Source organism: Carettochelys insculpta, chromosome 6, assembly GCF_033958435.1.
Source record: "Carettochelys insculpta isolate YL-2023 chromosome 6, ASM3395843v1, whole genome shotgun sequence".
In the NCBI taxonomy this organism is placed as follows: Eukaryota; Metazoa; Chordata; order Testudines; family Carettochelyidae; genus Carettochelys; species Carettochelys insculpta.
In genome coordinates this window covers 113,349,752-113,370,171 of record NC_134142.1, presented here as the reverse complement: position 1 = coordinate 113,370,171, position 20,420 = coordinate 113,349,752, and the positions used below count along the sequence as shown (strand labels likewise).

Sequence of the window (20,420 nt, the reverse complement as noted above, 5' to 3'; positions counted from 1 at the left end):
CCCCCTCCACACACACACAACTGCCAACATAGAGGTTGCCAGTGCGGAGTGGTTTTGAGCCCTGATATTTTTTCCTGTGCTTTGCCACCAGAGGTGACCGGTGCTCTGGTGTTAATATCACTGTGGGAATAATGTGAAAAGGGACACATGTTCTTCTTAGCTTGCCTGTGCCTGAGGGGAAAGGTGGAGGGGTTCCCTCTCTGATTCAAGATTCAGGCTTTCCCAGGGGAGCGGCAATGGGATACGACTTCAGTTCTCTTTTTCCTGGCTAGTAAGTCTGCTGCACCAGCCTGGCTGGTTGTAGGGGAAGACACCCTGACCATGGTCTCTCCTGCTGTTTGAGTGAAACACAGAGCTGAGCTTGCCCAAAGGCTCACCTCGTCTCTCGAGCACCCCAGTGCAGTCAAGGTCCAGTGGCAATGTTACAAGCTGCTTTCTCTTCATCCTCACTACATGCAGCCAGATACCTCCCCTGCTAGCGCTCCTGGAAGTAGAGCCAATCCTCAGATGCTTGAGATCCCAGTGGGCATGATTTCTAGAGGTGCTGAATACATGCTTCTTGATGACTTCAGTGGGAGTTGTGGGTGGTGCGTCAGGGCCTGTGTCGGATGGAGGAGTCAGACTGGGCTGTTAGCTGGTAGGATGCATAGATCCATCTTTAGATAGCTGCCCCTAAGCGTGCATCCTGTTTCTCAGTCTCTTATCTCCTCACCTTTTAGATCTTTGGGATGATCTTCACTTGCTGCTTATACAAGAGTTTAAAGGCAGAACCATACTAGGAGCACCAGGAAATCCATCCGCTCCCCCCTCTACCACCACCCACAATGTCTACCAACCCCACCAGTTTCTACCCAGCAGCACAGAAACATCTGTAACCTGAGGACGTGCCTTCCTTATGAAATGACTGTTGGATCATCCAGCACTTACCCTGTCTCTGCCAGAGAAGGCCACCCTCCTTGAGGTGGCACAGGACGGCCAGAAGTTCAGGGGGTCCCTGTGTGCTCTGGAGCAATTCAACTGTGGATTCCTCCGTGCGAGAAGCTTTGCCAAACTAGGCCCGTGTTGTAACCTCAAAGGGAGATCACGGGCGGCTCAGCCATTAAGGTATCAAGATTCCACAGAAGAACACTGGTTTGCTGTGGTTGATAGACGTCTCTGCAGTCGATGCACTGACCATGAGGACAGGTGATGTCTCTGTGCTGGATGGGAACCCACACCCCATCTTTTGACATCTTTAAGGTTCCCCTTGGGCCGTGTCCATACTCTGAGAGTTATATTCCATCCATGCCTGCTCTTGTCAGTTACTGCCGTCCCCTCTCCCCATCTCTCCAACAGGAAGAGGACTTGCCAGAGCTCTGATCTACCCGACAATGTGGCTGGTTGGGGTTACTCAGTGACCTTGCCCCTTCTTCCTCAAAGCCTCCTTGCTTTGGCGTAGGGCCCCTTGAGAGAACAGGGGCCTTTTGCCTTCAGTAAATGGGGGGATGTTCAATCATTTTCAGATTCTCTGTGGTTTATTTTTATTTAGTGGCTTTCAATGTAAATGGAAAAAATTAACCTGTCCCTCTCCTGCTCCCTGTCTGGCAGGCCCTACAGTGGGGTGTATATAATTGATCCTTGTGGGGGAAGTGCTGTACCTTGCCATGTGCCTCTTTAAATCTTTTGCCTTTTCAGTTGCCAGAATGGCTTCCTGGAACACTACTCCCCAGAGAAACCCTCTTATGCAATGAGATACTTGCCAGCCTTGTGGATTAATTTCTGCCCAAGAGAGACAGGTATGGAGGCTGCAGAGGAAACGCGCTAAGGGCTGTGTACAGGCCTCCCTTCTCATTAATCAGTCAGTCATTCTTTGGCTCGGATTAAACCTGTAACCCAGCTTTCTCACTCCTCTCACCTCATAACCTGAAGGGGCAGCTTCATTCCATTGCAAAATACACTTGGCAAGTTGCTGGTACCAGGGGATGCTAGTTAACTATCTGGTTGCTGCAGATTATTAAGTGTAAATGCAATGGTGATTCCACTAGATTTTGTGGTACTTTCATGGCACTAGGTGCATGTTGCCACCATAATTTCTCTCTCTGGCTGTGGAGCCTGATGCCAAGTGGGTGTGAACCTGAATTCCTGGCTGCTGCTCTGCTGCCCCAGGTATGTTGCTGGGAACTACCAGTGCTCCCAAAGGATAGACCTGGCACAGGGGCACTTAACAGCCTTTGCACACACCAGTTGGTGCAACTGTGAAATTTACATAGCGCCTTTTAGAGATGGAGGGGTGAAAATTGGTCCGTGAATGCCAAAATGGGTAATTGTCTCTGATGTGAAATGAAATCAGCATTTGATACTTCCTTAAAACAATGTGGGGAAGCTTAACCCTCAGAGCTGGGTTTGATGCAGGAGCTGCTGAGTGGAGTTCTCTGGCCAAGTTGTGCAGGAGGTCAGATCAGGAGGCCCCTGCTGGCCTTGCTAGCTAGCTCAGTGCTGTAGAGTGGGTGACTACTTCCTGAAGGGAGCAGCATAGACTAGAAGCTGCAGTATGGGAAACGTTCATGTGGGCTATGGGAAAATGCTTTAAAACATTTCAGTGCCTGGGGGTGTCAGGAAGCTTAGCCTTTGGGTTTGGTGCAGGCACCATGATGCTCGATGGCATACTCTCTGACGTACCTAGAAGCAGGTTGACTACTGGGAATTCTGTGTAGTTGTGTCCTGTCCGGGCCATTGTGGTTCAGGGCCCTGAAGTATAGTCCTTGTGAGAGGGAGGGGCTGCAATTCTGGTCACCTTTTTAGAAATCCAAACCATCCTTGGGCTTGCCACCTGAATGTTCCTTTGAGAGCCCTCCAGACATAGCTGAGGGACCGTGGTCCTTGTCCTCCCCAGATGCTGCAATGCTGATCTCCGTTTCACAACAAGCCACTCCTGGCTGCTTTCCAGCATGAGCACAGTCAGTGACCCCAGATGCAACACAGTGTCCTGTGCCCGGTGACCCCTGCCCCAGTGGATTCACTGTGCCACCCACCACAGCAGCAGATGGACAGCGTCCACGCCCTTCCGTGTTCCAGTTACGTTTTGCGTTACAGACATCTCTGTGGTCCTGGTGCCGGAGGGGAGAAATCACAAGCTACTGCGGCATGTAATTACTCCCTGATGGTCAGCAACTGCAAATCCCATCCCTCATACCAATTACACCCTCTCAGGCCTACGGGACAGCAGATCCAGTGTGACGTGATAACGTAAAAGCACATGCTGGGAAGTGCCAGGCTGTGTGGGTTGGATTTCCTCTTGAGAGTCCCAGCCTGGAGTGTCTAGAAATAAGTGTGTCCTCAGAGATACTTCCTCTGTCGCTAAGAGTGAGCAGAGGTGGAGCATGGGTGGAGCAAGTCTGTTCACTGCAAGAAGACGTTATAAACTGAGTATCTTATTCCCTTCCTTGGCCTTTTGTCATGGAGTTTGTTGTGACTCTGAGCATATCCTGAGCCCTGCAGCCAGACAGTTCACACTTGTGGAATTCCCCAGCATCCCTCAGGGCCTGTTACATCATCAGGACTCTGTGCTCCTTATAGCAGAAGCCTCCCAGTGATGGATTAAAAGGTGATGAGATTTAAAAAAATCAGGGCAGTTGAAACTGATAATTCATAATGCAACAGCAACAAGAAATAATACTAGTTGCTAAGACAGGCAAAGAGTGTGAGGGAGGGTGTTTTTTGTCTCGGGGGCGGTGAAAAGGAGGAAAGAAAACCTAAATTATTGCAGGGTGCTCTCGAAGATAAAACTCGATAATTATTGGTAATTTTACACGTCAGTTCCTTTGAAGTTGACTGTTAATGAAAAGGAAAATGCTGAGGACACTGCTTGAAGCAATATTTCTAGTTACTTAAGCATGCATTGGGAGTTGTCTGTACCCACTCCTTGGAAGACATGTTGTCCAGAGGGAAGGAGTGACTAGACACAATGTGTCCACTGAACTGTTTTATATTTCCCTCCTGTAATATTCATGCCGTTCTTTTAAACTTGATTTAAGTTGCTGGCCAATAGACAATAAAGCTAAAGACTCTTTACCTACCCTTTGTAATAAGACCAAAGCGGTAACAGGGGCAGTTGTGGGGTTGCAGGATCTCAGGACAGGAACAGTCCCCGAGAAAATGGGCCAAAGCTGGAGAACAGAGTTCTCAATCTGGGGATCATGAACCTCAAACGGATTGCAAACGAACGAGGAAATCACAACAAACTACCTTTCCTCCCTGGTTAAGTGGGAGTGGGGATCACCATAGAGAAAAGCTTGAAAATTGCTGATCTACAGAATGTGATTTTGGAGAGCTGAGCATTGGCGGATCTTGGGAGCTGTTGAAGCTTTGTGCTCCTGGGTAGCTGATTCTGCAAAGTGCTGAGAGCCATTATTCCCCCATAAAAGCCAACCAAAGTTTAGAATACTAAGTCCCACCTGATCCAGAGCTCAAGGCTCTCTATAGGAAAAACTGCCATCAGCTTTCTTAGGCTTCAGATGTGACCCATGCTGAAGCATACGGCCCAGGGCATGGGCACAAGTGTGCATAGTATACAGTACCTACTGTAAATAGTCAGGGATGAATAAATAGGGAGATTGGAATGGGATAAAGAAGGGATACAGCCAGTCCTTCAAACCTGAACAAGCTGATAGGGGAAGCAGGGGATATTAATACTATGGCAGTGTTTAGCCAGCTTCCTAGGGATTTGGTCTTGCGGGGCGCTGAGCAACCACAGCTCCCATGAAAGGGGAGGTCTCAGGATATCCTGGGTCCAGGCTCTGAAGTGAGAGCATGCAGCGGTGTTTGGACTCCGTGCAAGGCAGAGGCACATATGCTGAACAGTGTGTATTACAGTATTTTTCAGCAGGCTCCACTTCATAGTTGCTGCTATAGTGGGAAAAGCCCTGCTGTCTATGACACATTTGGAGTGACAGCTGAGACAAGCTCAGTACAGCTCCCATAGGCACTGCCAGTGGGCAGCTCCTACCCAGCTCAGCTGTGAATGCTGCTGCCTCGGGACTGCCAGGGGCTGTGTTCAAGCCCTGTCAGCAATAACAGGCACAATGTATGTGAACAGTGAGTCTAACCACTGGACAGCACACGCTGTTCTACGGGTAGTTCTGCTCGGCTGTCTGACCATCAGCTGCACCCACGTACGCTAAACATAACTGAAGTCCTTCACCCCGGGTCAGGGACTTGCATTACAGGCTGTAGGGTAGTGGGATGCAGCACCATTGTAGTCCCATATGAGGAGCTCTGCTTCTGTCTTGGGGCCTGTGCTGCAGGAATGCATTCCTGTGTCTGTGGCCTGGGCACATCCATGCCCTTGGCATAGCACAGCAGTCTAGCCTCAGCCATGGACAGGTGCACTGAGTGCAGGAGCAAACGAGTCTGGCAGCATCTCTGCAGTTCAGCTCTGAGCTCATCCTGTGTTTGCTTTAGCAATTAAAAAAAAATGTGAACCACAAGTACCACCCTTATTAGCCCTGGGCCAATGTGATAGGAACAAAAGGGAACGCTTGGAGAAACGCCTGCTGGTAATCTCTCTGACTACAAAGTGGCACTCGCCATCCCCAGTGCTGGGCATCGCATGGAGTGTTGCTGCAGCCCAGTTCTTGCAGGCTAGGCCTAATGTGAGTAACTGCCTTACCCAAGGAAGGCATATGGCACCTCCCTCCAGAGGAGTCCAAGTAGAAAAGCCTCTGCTCCCCTCAGCTGACAGAGGGACGTCAGCCACTGCTAGAGTGAAATCTACGTTTTCTTGTTGTACGATAGCTTTTGTTGTGGCAGACTGCCTGGCGAATGGGGAAGTAGTGCAATATTCTCAGGCCTAAACTGCATCCATGAGAGCAGAAACCTGTTCAAACCACCCTGTGTAATATTGGTTTGCCCGCCGCCTGTCCTTTGTGCATGTTCCTAGCTTTGGTCCTTCCCTTGGCTGGTCTCATGCAGTGGAACTGGCCCAGCCACCAATAACCCACAGTGCTTTCCTGAATGCCTTCAGCTTGAGGTGAGCTCATTCATCTTTGTGGCTTGAGCTTGCTTTAGGCCAGTTACCCTTTATTGTGATGCTCATGGTGGTTAGAACAGGTTTAGCTCTTTGAGCCCAGTGGTCACATGGCAGAATCTCTGCTCCCCTTGGAAGTGTTGGAATACAAACCAGTCTTCCTAGGATAATCCTTCCTGGGATGACTCCTCTTCCCTGCCCCATTGCCACTTGCCTCTCAATAACCCAGCTGTCCCTTCTCCATTGGGTCTGCCCCTCACCAGCCTGACTACCCACTCCTGGCTCAACTACTCTCTCTGTTACTGCATCCCCAAGACCAGCTTGCCTGCCTCAGGCTCCCTTCCCCTAGCTCATTAACCTACAATAAGCTTGTTGGAGGGGGTGCACTTTTAGTCTGGTTAGGGTAGAGCTTTGAATAGCTACAGCTGAAGGTCAGTGCTAGCTAGTTCTCCAGTTGCACTGGCTCTGACTCTACTCAGTCCATTGCCTCTTACCCTTCCTGCAGGGACCCCCACCTCCAGCAATAAACTCTTGCGTTACTGTGTCCAACAGGTAAAAGAAGCTGCTGAATGTCAGCGTGCAGTGCAGTGGGGTTGGTGGGAATGCTGACGCTGGATGGGTGGTAGGAGGAGCCAGGAGGCCTTTGCTAGCACAGCTCTGCTATGAAGCCCCCCCAACCCCCAAGGCCTGCTGTGCTGCTCCCAGCAGTAGAATGCTTCTTAGCAAACCACTCCACATGGTCGCATGAGCCAATTGCTTTGCCTAACTATACCCCTTGGCTGGGAGAGCGCCCACCAAAGCCATTCCGCTTGGCATCAGAGCAGGGACAGAAATGTCTCATTAGCACCTTCCAGCAGCCCTGTGCATTGATTGTTCTCCCTTCCTTGGGCCTGGGCCTGCTGCCTCTGATGTCTATGGTAGGGGGATGTGGTCCCAGCAAACCCCACAGCCACCTCTAGAGGGGAGTAGCCCTCAGGAACAGGTGTCATGGCTGGTGACTCACCAGGCAATAGAGGGACGTATTTGAAAGTCACCTTGCGAGAAGAGCTGTCTTGGATGAGATGTTCTCTTGCCTGGCTCTGTTGGCCTGAGCCATTGTCACTGTTTCACGGCGATCCTGCTGGCTGTTCTCGACCAGCCTGGTTCTGAGCTCCAGGCTTGGGTAAAGCCATTGAATGGCAGTAGTGCTGCCTGACCCACCCGGGACTAACTGAGCAGAGGCTCAGGCCTAGCAAGTGCTAGCTGGTGAACAGGCCATCCGTGCTAGTAGGCAAAACATACAGCTGCATAGGGCACAACAAAATCTGGGGCACCAAATTACCCCAGATTTCATGGTGCCCTATATACCTGCATGCTGCCCAGGGGCTCAGGCCTCCTGTCCTATCCCTGGCTGCTCCCTGCCCCATCCCCTGGCCTCCTCCCAGCCTCCACACTCAGCACTGGTCTGGCTGCCTCCCCAGGGCTTAACACTCAGCCCCCCACTAACCAGGTGGGCCCTCGTGGGCTGGAGGACTGAGCAGGGGGCAGCCACACAGCAGGTGGCTGGAGAGAAGCAGCACTTTCAAGGTGGTGTTTCTCACAGGCTGGCTGTGCAGCTGCCTGTTGCTCCTCCGGCCTGCACCTCCCTCCCAGCCCCGCTTCAGGTTGCTAACTCTCCTGCATGGACTGTCGCTGCAGTAATGGTGTCCGGTTCGGGAGAGTTGGCAACCCCTTTCCCCCACAGCTTCAGCCGCCCTCCCCGCCCCTGCCATCCCCAGGAGGGACAGCCTTGGTGCTGGGCTGCGGAGGGCACCAGTAGGTATGTCCCTGCTAGTGAAGCAGACACCTTGTAGCATCATCGCCAGCAGCCATGAAAGTGACTGGTGAGAGGGCACAGCTGAAGACCCTTTCCAAAGGGATACCAAGCTAGGAGCACACGCTGGGACCACTGCAGAGCACCTTAGTCCTTCCATGGCTCCTATTTAACCTGGAGGGTTTCCCCATTGACTGTGTATGGCTTGTTTGTTTTGCAGCCTATGATGTCCCTCGGCATTGTGCCTGCTGCCTCCCGCCCCTTCCCCCGGCTCCTTTGCACAGATTCTAGACATGCCCCCCCAACACTACCTTTCTCTGCCCGTCGGGCAGCCCATGATAGCCTTCCTCCCCTTGATCCAGCAGGAATTATTTTGTGGAAGTCCAAGGTCCCATGTTACACAGGACAGATGAGCTGGTCGCAGAAAAGCCATATCTCTTCTAGCCTTCGAAACGATGACTCTGCCTACTCATGCTCTGCCCTCCTCTCGGAGTTCTCAGCGGCTTTCAGCAAAGCTCGCTGCTTCCTGGAGAACAGAACGGTGCCGGAGCCGGAGCTACAGAATGGTGCTTTGAGGCAGGACTGTTTTCCTGTAGAATTGTTTTTGTACTAATGTGGAGAGAGGGTGACACTGAAATCGGGATTTGTGTGATGGGAGCCCACTATCATGGCACCTGTTTGCGTTCCTCTGCCAGCTGCCTTTGGTTCACAGTGTAATGGTTAGCTTGGCTGGCCCAGGGATTGAGATGCTGCACATGACACGCACTGGCTGGCATTGGCCATGCATGTGCCTGTGAAGTGCACCTCTTGCTCCTGGCACCGCTGACTAATATTGCTCACGGGTGGCCCTGTGAGCTGCTGTATGATGTTAAATAGCAACTGGGGCTTGCCTCTTCTGCTCTTTGTAACCTGGCCTATTTCCATACTATTAAAGTGCAGCTATGAGAACCACCGACTGTGTCACTTTCCTCTTTGGAGAGAGGTTACTGCAGGAAAAACACTAGTTATGGCAGCCGCTCTATTTAAAAGCCATATCGTGACTAGGGGTGCAGCTGTGTTGGTGACATCTCCTGGATTGCTGGTAGGGAAGAAGGACTAGACACTAGAAAGCAGATCGATGCGGAGTCCCTAGAAAAGGTACATTCCTTTGGGGTTTTATTCACTCCTATGAGCTATAATCATGAGCAGCAGGGATGGCCGGTACCCGACAAATGTATTCAATGAAGCATTGTCAGTCAACCATTAAGCAAACGGATTTAAAACCTTCTTATTCACTGTAAAAGACAGTTCCCTGGCAGTGTAACCAGTTCCTATATTAATGGAAAGAAATTCACACACTGAGCCCACTCAGATCAGTTGCTTTCTCTCTTTCTAATTGCTGTTTGGTGGTATAGACAATAACTTTCCGGGGCCAGGCATGCAGAACTGCCATTAGTCACACTGAAGGGAAGATTGCTGCATGGCCAGGAAAGAGATCTGTGTTCCCACTCTAAGTGCTGGTTCCTTTCAAACATACTATGGGGCAGGATTTCCCACACTCAGGGCAGCAAAGCCACCCTCAGGAAAACATAACTGCCAGCATCCCCTTTCCATTCAGCCAGGTGCTTTAAAAAGCCTGCCAAAATAAGGGCTCACCCCAGAGACTATGTAGGTGTTTGCAATGTACATCCTCTCTACTGATACATGTTATGGAGAAGAGTGATATAAGTTAACACTGGTGTATGTAAATTACCATCATTGGCCTCTAAATTAGCACTCACTGAGGACAGCTTGCTCTTCAGCGCTATTGTTTCAGGCTCTCTGCGCACTCAGGGAACCATTGTGGCATTGGCTGTACTTAGGTTGCATGTTCAGGGCTTTCTTTGCAATTGCAACAGCTTGAGACAAACTCTGTTAAAATGGAAGCTGGGACTTTGGAGAACACTGGAGACACATGGCTCATGCTGTGTTCCCTCCGGGAAAGAAGTGCTTGTAGCGCCATGCTGGGGCATTTGTTCAGTACTAAGGGGGAAAAGTGCCCCAGACTGAGTCACAAGCATTATTTCTTGCAACATCTGTGCGTTCTTGAACGTCTCCCATCCAAGCAGTGACCTGCCCTGACTGTGCTTAGACAAGGAGGTATACAAATAAGATACGTAATGTGTAGCCAATGTCTTGCAAACTGTTCCCCCCCAAATGCTTTACAGAGTTAATTACTGTAATTAACTGGCTGGCCTGTACTGTCCTGATTCGGAAAGGCTCTGCTGTGCGTCCTAGGCCACATACCGATAGCAGTTCAGCAATAGGCTCCTGCCATGCATGGAACACAGTCCTCTGGTTTGGAAAAGGAGGATGGGGGTGGATTCCAGGCTGCAGTTGTGGCTACAGTGTGCAGCATAGTGACAACCACGGTGTCCCACATAGCCAGAGATTTGTTACAGTACAGCCACAAGAGGGGAAAGCAAGACTTTCAGATCAGCTCTTTTTCTCATGCTTGAGACATCTCCAGCTCTCCCACCACCCAACCCAACTTTCCTTTATTTTGGCTGGCCAGTCAGCAGAGGCAACGTTCTCCTGCCATGCAGTGAAGGAAGTGGAGGTGGCAGGGAAGAGAGTTTGCAGGGGAACCAGGGGAGCGCAGCATCTTTTACAAGTTAGCTTTTGATTTCCTAATTTGCTCAGAATGAAGGGTTCAACTAAAATGCCTCTCCCCACCCACCCAACTAATTTGTCACCATAGAAACTGCTCAGTTGGCAAAGACACACTGACTCGCTTACACTTGAGTTCCTCTGGAGTTTCAGCTGACCTGGTCTCAGATACCAGCAGCAACAAAACAGCATGTGACGCTCTTACCGACGGGATGTCTAAGTGGGGATTCTTGCAAGAACATTTTTAGTGGCCTTAGAGTATGGCCACCAACTTTTGCTAGTGACCACTGACAATTTTTCCTAAAAAGAATTAACTTTACAGAAAACAAATAAATATGCACATATACATGCCCAAAGCACTGAAATTTATTTGCACAAGGATTTGTTTGTTTTTTTTGCAGATTCCACAGTAACAATGAACAGTTCTCTATTTTTAAATGTATCCAAATGGAATAGAAACAAAATAAGGTGCATTGCACATACTAATGTTTGTTTCTTTTGCTTTTTCAGGCTTTTTTGGATCTGATAATATTTTTAAACATTTTTCACAGCAGATTTACTAGGTATATGACCAAATATACAATTGCTCTTCAAAGCAGATTTACTCGGCCCCTGCAAGATTGGGGACAAATTAAGGCCTGGATGGAGAGGTAGATAGGGAGGCAGTGGGGGCCAGGGTGAGGGGTGAGCTTGCAGTTGCACCTAGAGCTGCACAGCAGAGGGACTAAGCCACATGGCCAGATCCTGCTGCCTGTGATCCCAGGGCTGTAGCCAGAAACCCAGATCTCACTGCCCCAGGAAGGTGGGGCACTCACACTGGCTGCCTGCTCCTCTGGCATTTGTGGCTGCAGAGGAGGACAGGGAACAATCCCTGGGAACGGCCATAGAGGAGTCACAGCTTTGTGCTCCTCTGCCCCCACCAAGCATCACCAAGGACGGCTGTGACCACAGGAAAAGTCCCTGGTGGCTACATGAGGCCACAGTAGCCACACTGGAGACACAGGAGGAGATTCTTGCCTCTGCCAGGAATGTCGAGCTTGTCAGCAGGTGATTCCACAGCACAGGGATTGCTTTCCTCTCTAATCCTGGTGGGTCCACTTTAATTTTCAAGCCAAGGCTCTGATCACTTTTAGGCACTATAAATAATTCCACCCTATATCTTTTGCACTGAACTGGAAGGATAAGATTACCCTAGTTGCTTCCTATAGCCGTTTTGCTGGAGGGACTCTCACAATCATTTAGCAAGGCCCACAATCCTCATGTGAGGTATTCTCATCATTTTACTGATGGGGAAACTGAAGCACGGTGAAGCCAATGAAGCAGGTCTTACCCACAAAAGCTCATTACCTAATAAATAAAACTGTTAGTCTTTAGCATGCCACAGGACTGCTGGGTTTTTTTGTTCACTCCAGTCTGTTTGTTTTTGAGGCAGAAGGTTTCTGGAAAGCATATATGACTGTAGCTAAACAGTTCCCTCTCTCCCCCTTTGGAAGTGTTCCTTCTTCTATTTTGCTAGCACTAGTCCTCAGTGGAAGTGCGGGGCCTATTGTGCTAGGTACTGTACACATATACTGTAGCACAGTGTCACCTTGCGGGCCCTGCAGATCTCTAACTGGAGCAGGCTAGAGACAGGGTGGCAACTACACAGTTTCTGAGGAAGATAGTGAGGGCAGGTCGACATTAGACCTTAAATTCAATCCTAGATCTGCAACTCCAGCTACACTAACTGCGTAGCTGGAGTTGACGTATCTGTGATGGACTTATCTGGTTGTCTTCTCTGAGGGAGGTTGACGGGAGAAATGCTCCCATCTATCTACCTTACTGCTCACGAGAATGAGGAATACAGGGGTCAATGTTGGACCATGATAGTTTGATTGTGTATGGCCACACTAGGAGTGTGAAATTGAACCCTGGAAGGTTGAGCCCGATTGGGTCAATCTCCCGGTAAGTGTAAATGTAACCGGCATCTGTCTTCATCCGTAATGTTGCAGATGCAATTGTTAAAGAAAATAATTTCCTTGATACCTAAGACTCTCTGCTTCCTCAGGAATACCACAGGTAGAGCAAATGACAATCTCTGCTCCCAAACAGTTTATAGTCCAAGTTCTTGCCTCTCAACTACATTCCTGCTAACTAGAGGTGAGAGGGGAAAGACTTCCCTGTTCACCTGTTTGAAAACAGGCCCAGGAGACTCACATTCCCGCTGTGTCACACTCAGGTGATCAGCTCATCTGTACCCTCCTGTACCAGGGTTGGCTCACCATTGCAACGCCTCCTGCTGGTCACACAGGGAATTAGCTCTGGCCATTGAGTGTACTGCCTTCTGGCTCTTGTTTTGGCCATTGGCACTCTGCTCTGCTGTTTCCACCTTCTGGCTCTGGGACCACATCACTCCTCAGCCCATGGCATCCTCTTCAGTAGACTGCCCTCTGGCAGTGACCACTACGCCGGTTTGACGCCTTTGGGGGTGGAAGTGAATATCAGAAATCCTCAGTTCTTACATCTGCCACCGTGGCCAAGTGCAGCCCCAAAGTCTGGCCCCTGCCTCTGACGCAAGATGCAATCTGTATAGGCTACGCCACAGTGTGGCAAAGTGCAGTGAAAGGAGGATTGGGGGGCAGGCCCACCCACTGCTCTGGATCCCCACCCAAGGACCCTATGGTAGCAAGCTTGTTCTGCCCTCCTTCACTCCTCTTAACCAGTCCTGTTCCCTGAGCCTGAGCCACTTCCACATGATTCTTGCATCTTCTCAGCCCTTGTATCAAAGCCTAGGAGCTGGCAGGTATAAGGCCAGAACACCCTCTCCCTTGCCTACTCAGCACTGCTTTGCCCAAGATGCAACCCTCCTGAAAACTGATCCTTCCCCTTTACCAGTCAGAAACCAACTGCCGCCTGCTCTCCTAAGCAGCTCCTTGTAAACATTGCTGGGCCAGCAAGCCACCCTTTGACTGGCTCACTATAAGCCAATCAAGCCCTGATTGGAACGGGTTGTGCAGTCTCCCTCTGACTTGCTTTTAAAATCCCTCCCTTGGCACAGTGGAACAGTTGTTCCACTACACTTTCTTAACAAGAAGTTTCTCTATTTAAGGTGTTGCTATGCTCTGTTGAGCTCCCTGCTCGTGCAGGGGCTGCTTACATGGAACTTGTTGCCAAGATAGGCTCCTTGGGCTGGGAGAAGAATAAAGGGAAGAAGCAGAGGGGATGATTGTAGGTGCATGATAATCAATTGACACCCTATTTCTGTGTATGTGGGCAGGTGAAGGAAAGGGGATGTAGGAAAGGGAGAGTGGCAATTGGAGGGGACACAAGCAACCAGAAGCCCCAGTGAAATGGGGCCATAAAGGGGCTTTTCTGCTCTGATGTCTTGCAGTATGTGTTGCCTTGGGAGGCTGATTTTCTTTTTCTCTGGGTATGTGCTAATTCTTCCACTCCAAGAGCAGGTCAGGAGAAGAAATGGATCTTTCCAGTGTTGCTTTAAACAATTGTTTGTATAAGGTAAGTGCCATGAAGATGGGGGTATAGAAGCTTTCCTGTGAGGTTCGGCTATGTCCCAGGATAGTGTCTGACCCTGTGTGATGACTTTGCAGTCAGTTGCTTCTTTGGATCTAGTAACTTGTTTATTCATATGACTGTTTTTCTCTATGGCGCTTGATAATGGGAAACTCTCTGATGTCTGCTGATTAGAAGACAACTCATCCCAATCTGCTATTTTTCCACTAGGGACTCTGCCTAAAGCCTGTCTGCATCTTGCTTTATTAAATTCTCTTCATTCCCTTTGTCAGCTAAATCTGCAATTTTGTCCAAGGAGGCAATCAGGTTTGTCTGGTACAATCTGTTCTTTACGAACCTGAGTTGCTTATCCTTACTCATGTTGTTCTCTCATAAGGGGCTGACATATTGATTCCCTTAAGGTACTAGCAAGATTTGAAAATGTGCTTGCTTGCAACAAGTGAGTGAAATTGACAAGTGAATGAGCGGATCTTATCAGAAATTGGTGGCCTCCCATGTGAAGCTGCATGGGCAGAGTCAGGAGAGGGCTCTTCATGTATCAGGCAGAACTCTTGACTTCTGCTTTAGAAGCGTTCACTTCTAAAGGCCTGATCCAAAAGCCAATGGAGTCCATGGAAAGATTCCCACCCACACCAGCAAGCTTTAGATCAGTTGTTAAATCCCCCACTGCCTCACTTTTGAGCTATTTGAAACAGGGAATTTATTCTTTCAATAGTTGCAAGCCTTGCCCTGCTGCTTCTTGTGTATATTAGTTGGTAGATATCCTGGGCTATGTCTATACTAGACATAAAAAGTCAACCGCAGTTACATAATTTTAGCTACTCAAGTTGTGTAACTAAATTTGACATATCTGTGTTCGGCTAACTTGTCTGTCTTTACATGGGAAGGTCGATGGGAGAGGTTTTTGGTTTTTTTTTCCCTTCAACATCCCTCACTCCTCATGTCTCTCGTGAGGCGTACAGGGGTCAACTGCAACTCCTGAGAGCTTGATTTTTGTATGTCCAAACTGCATGTGCGACATCAAACCCTGGAAGATTGACCCTGAGTGCGTCGCTCTTCCACAGTAGCCCTGGTGATTAACACTTCCCATGAGCAGCATGTCTTGAGGGAAGGCCATACATTAAACCCATGGTTCATCTTTAGCTTCTTCCTACCTTTGTGGTTTCGAGGAGGATGCCAGCTATTAATTCTCTTCCCTTTTCCTCCGTTCCTGCCCCACGAAACTTCAGTGCTGACACCATGGCTATTCTCTATCTGTATTCTATTGCTGGTGTAAATATTTCTTATGTATAAGGCCTGTGCTTCCTTCCTCATCCTATTTTATGGAATGATAACTGCATAAAGACTTCATCAATGTGCAGGCTATTGCTGTGTAAAATGAGAAATTTAATGTTAGGCAGCATCTGCAATCACATTACTGAAGCAGTTCTTAGACCTTCTGATGTGTGTAATGTTTAACGGTAATAGCTCGGCGTTTGTGCAATGCTTCAGAACACTATGGGCTGACTTCTCCCTGGAGCAGTGCACGTTGGGGGCTGCACTTTTTTGACAATGTGGCAATGAGATCTCAATGGAAGCTTTAGGGTGCTGAGTACTATTGAATTCCTGGCTCTGATTTATGTGCCTAAACAGGAGCTGAGATCTCCTGAATGTCAGGCCCTAGTTGTGGCAGGTAAGCCCTTGGAAATCTGGCCCTCACACAGCACTGAGTAACAAATCTCCCAGCTTCTCTGGGGAGGGAGGTCAATGGATTTAGTTCCTCTATAGATACCAATGCAATATTATCAGTCAATGATAGAGGCAGACTTAAAATGCAGGCATCCCTTTCTCCAGCTCATAGGGGCCAACCATGCAGCCTCTCTGATCTGTTCATAGCCATACTGCATCTTAAATGTGGGGTCTCTTTCTATGATTTCCTTCCGGCTACTGCAGCCCCACCTCTGCACTCCATCCCTTGCTAGTCAGCAGCTGTCAGAAGCTGGGCAATGCAGCTGCTTTCTTATCTGGCCCTGGATATGCCACGGGATTAAATCCAATCTGCACACATCTGGCTATGGGTCTCTTCAGGACCCAGGGCTCAGCTGCTGCCTGAACAGCATCTCCTGGTGCTGGTGTCACTGACATGACTTTAATACAACTCTTAAGTATGCATTTGTTTCTAGTAAGCCTTTGAGTACAGCTGAGTCCTTTTTATATTGAAATCCAGGATCCTTAACAGCATTTTATTATGAGGTTTGCTATTTTTGGAGTGACAGTTACCCTGTTATGAGCCAAGCACATACCATCTTTTCATATGAAATCATTAAGGGCACAGCAGAGTTCATTATAGGGGCATTTCACTGTATTAAGAACAAATCAATACTAACTACTAATATAGTAACATGATACCTGGCTTCAGTTTTCAGTAGTATGGCTGGAAATAGAGACAATATTCTCAAAGCCTCAGTGTGCTCCTCTTCCTAATGTATTATCTGCTGTGTTTCCCCAAGTTGTTGTGATGGATTTATATTTGGACATGGTCCAATGGCTGTTTTTTTTGAGATATCTGAACACTATATTTTTAAAGCATAGGGGAAAGATGTAGCCAAAGGAACTTCCTGAGCTGGTCAGGATGGAGGTGTAACTACTGAAAGACAAACTCAAACTGGGGACCTCAGGAGCTCTGTGCAGGAGCCTCTACATCTTGAGGTCAAAGGCAGCTGCCTCTCAGCTAAGGCTGTAGAGGAGATGGATGCTTTCTCTCTGTGTGTGGTCTAAGTGCCACTATGTGGGGGCAGTGACCCACACCCTGTGTGTGTGTGTTACACAGGTAAACCCATTGATTTCAACTGAACACCAGGGAGAGAGATTGGAGGTTTGGGATCCAAAGCACCACCTTCTCCTGGTTGGCTTGTGCACATTTCACTAAGTAATAACTAACTATAGAACAAGTTAGAAACTTCAGCCTAGGAGAGGATTTTGGAAGGAGGGAAGAGGGGGAATTATAAAATATCTAAAACAGAAGGGAGACCACTACTGGCAGCGAATTCTCTAGAGGGGTCACTTTCCTTTGGAATGATCTGCCTTGGATCAAGATCTGAAACAGGCTATGCAGCATGCCCAGAAGGGTAGCTAATTCAGATTATCTAGTGGAGCAGGCATTGGCAGGGGGCGGAGGTGGTGTAGGGTGGGCTTTCTGGGAAGGTGTTTGTGGAAGTGGAGCAAAGGGGTTTCACGCTGTATTAACATGACTAGTGACTAAATGATGGGCAGAACTCTTTCTGAGGAAATTAACAGTCGGTCTTGCTGTAAATCAGGATTGGAATGCTGGCCTCTAGCCATCTGCCTTCTAGAGCTTCTCTGTAACCATCAAACCCTCTTCTTATGCATCTTGAGATGTTCCCTTTTGCAGCTGATCTTGTGGTTTTTGTTTTCCCATCTCTCCCCCCCCCACACACCTCACATTTTTCATGCTCCTCACGATGTGTGATGTTAATGAGACTCTCCTTCAGCAGTAAGTTGGTTGTATAACTCAATAATCCCTAAAGGATGATAGGGTTAGCTTTGTATTGCAACCAAACAATTGCTCAAGAGTGGATTTTAATTTTTTTTTCCTTCTCCTGAAATTATGCTATGACATTTGTCAAGGCTACACTCAGCACTGACTAGAACCAATGGGGCTCTTCTCAAAGCCACACTACCAATAAAAAAATCAAGTTAGCAATGTTTGGTGCTGCAGGCTTTCTCCATAATGATCTGACACACTCAAGCCATTATTAACTTAATGCTTTCATTTACTAGATCATTTCTGCAGGAAGCCCTCCTGGTCTAACTGCTATTGCTAGTTAGAAAAAATACAGTTAAGTGCTTGAGCTACCCTGGGAAAGGCCCTACAGCTCAAGACAACATTAATTCAGTTTCATTTTGTTAAATTTCCAGCATGAATTTAACCAAAGCCTCTTGCTTTACAGTTCCAGCCCAGGTGTTAAGTATTTCATTAGTGTGAATTCATTTGAGGTTAATTATAAAACTACAGAACTTCCAACTCCTAGCTTTGGGACTTCCATATATTAAAAATGTTATGTTCAAAGACAATTGGTGAGTTGAGTAGCTAGTATGGTGCTAACTGGTCAGTGCACAGCAGGGTGGGCGACCAAAAGAGCAAGATGGGCCTTCCCCCCTTCCCCCGCCCCGAAGTTTGGTAAAAAAACTCAACTCAAGAGTTGCAACGCGTGTGAATATGAGACGGTCCTTAATGATAACGTCAAAGTGTACTTTTTGTAGCCCCTATTTTAAGAACAACACGCACCTATCCCACAATTCACTGTGCATATTAAAGGGGGAGTTATCCAACGATTCAAGATCACATTATTTCCTATTTAGATATGAGTTGTTCACTGTTGGGCTTTTAGATGTTCACTGAAAAATCAAAAATAATCAGGAGAGCTTTTATTTATTTACACTTTATAAAATTATAGCATTAGGTGCCCCCAAGAAGTCCGTAAAGAGCCATATGTGGTCTGGAGCTGCAGGGTGCAGACCCCTGGTGTAGACAAAGACATGTCCTGCTTCAGAAGCCCAGAGTTTAATCATGAGTACCTGACACTGTGCTGAACACAGTTCATCCTGTTCTGTGATGACTAGTCAGTTACATTTAGTGCTAATCATCTCCTTGTATTATATCTGAACAAGGCTAACACTAGTAATATCAACAGACCTTACAGAAAACCCTTGGGGCTTGTAGGAATCATAGAAGTCTGTTATTAAATAAACTGAGATCTTTAGATTATACTTGATAGATTTTTAGATAGATAAATAGATATAACTTGATAGACAAGCAAGGACTACTGTGATAACAGTCTGACAGCTTGCAAGACTTTCAAACCCAACACCTACTAATTTAACTCAAGTCTCTCTTTGAGAAAGAAGTCCCACCTTGAATTAAAGACTCCACATGTTGGCAAACTTATGAGGTTTTTCTCCTTCTCCCACAAGTAGTTTTTAAACAAGTTCTCTAATAAGGGAAGGCAGCAAATACAGCTAGACAGGGATGGTTCAAGTGGTTAGCCTACCTTTTGTGTATCTGCCATGCTAACGCAGTGATACGGTTTCTGTATAGGATGAAATTCCCAGTATGAGCTCCATCCAATATTGCAAGAGTGTACAATAAGATGCCCAAGGGTTGAGCACAGCCCACAGAGTAATAAAAGAATCTAGTTCCTGGCTGTGCTGTCAATGTAATTGCAGAATGAGTAGGAAGCTGATCAAGTTACTGGATGTGAACTTCAATCTCCAGAAAGCCACTTCGATTTATTAGTCTGGAAAGTAGCAGCAAACATTAGATTATTGCATCATCTAAAGATGACTGCTGGTCATGGTGGTGTCTGAAAGCTTCATAAGCTAGCTAGTTGTCACACAATGAGGGAAATATTGTTGTTCCTGTCTGACAAGTGGGAGAAATTGAGACATGGAGAAATTAGGAGACTTGTCTAAGATCACCTGGGAAATCTGTCCTTGGCTCTGCTATTGCACTTCATTGGAGCAGAGAGATGGGAAACATCCCAGAGAAACCACTGGCAGTCCTGCCCCTTTGCAGGAAGATCTGAGGAGCTCTAGGCTGTATTCAGAACTCACTGAGGTCAGTCTCCCAGATCAGGTACCAAAAAAGGGTACTGATGATGATTTTGTTTGATACACATTGTATTTACAGCACTGAGCTAGTGTGCTACTGAGAAGAAGGAACAAGTTCAGATCCATGCCCTTGTCTAGGTGTTAGTTTCAAGTATTCAGAGCTCAGGTCCTTCTTGTTTAAAACCTATTTTTTTCAAAAGCAACTGGTGACTTTTGGGGTGCCCAACCTGAGACAACTTTTAGAGGGGTTCTGATTTTCAGAAAGTCTTGCACATCTCTCTTTCTCCCTCAAACCAGGTCCCCTCAAGTAGGATTGGGCACACAAAGTCACTAGTCATTTCTGAAAAAGGTAGGCCAGAATGTCTGGCTTTTTAGGAGTTCGAAGAGTCATAGAATCCTAGGGCTGGAAGGGACTTCAGGAGTTATTGAGTCCAGCCCCCTGCCCAAAGCAGGATCAACCCCATCTAAATCATCCTAGCCAGGACTTTGTCAAGTTGGGACTTAAAAACTTCTAGGGATGGAGATTCCATCACATCTCTAGGTAAAGCATTCCAGTGCTTCACCACCCTCCTGGTGAAATAGTTCTTCCTATTATCCAACCTACACCTCCCCCTCTGTAACTTGAGACCAGTGCTCCTTGTTCTGCCATGCATCGCTACTGAGAACAGCCTCTGTCCATCCTCTTTAGAGACCCCCTTCAGGAAGCTGAGGGCTGCTATCAAATCACCCCTCACTCTTCTGTTCTGCAGACTAAGTAAGGCCATATCCCTCAGCCTCTCCTCACAGTTCATGTGCTCCAGCCCCTTAATCATTTGTCACCTTATAGACTAACAGAAATGTATGAGCATAAGCTTTCGTGGGCAAAGACCCACTTCA

At 47.8% G+C, this 20,420-nt stretch overlaps 1 protein-coding gene across 3 annotated transcripts in view; it reads left to right on the top strand.

Moving 5' to 3' along the window:
- CD151 (CD151 molecule (Raph blood group)) overlaps window positions 1-8,744 on the top strand; it is a 59,156-nt gene extending 50,412 nt beyond the window's left edge. For all 3 annotated transcript variants that reach the window (XM_074997858.1, XM_074997857.1, XM_074997859.1), the window contains exon 9: window positions 720-8,744. In XM_074997858.1, coding sequence (XP_074853959.1) covers window positions 720-779 — 60 coding nt within the window. In that variant the 3' untranslated portion in view covers window positions 780-8,744. The remainder of the gene's footprint in view (window positions 1-719) is intronic.
- The last annotated feature ends 11,676 nt before the right edge of the window (window positions 8,745-20,420 follow it).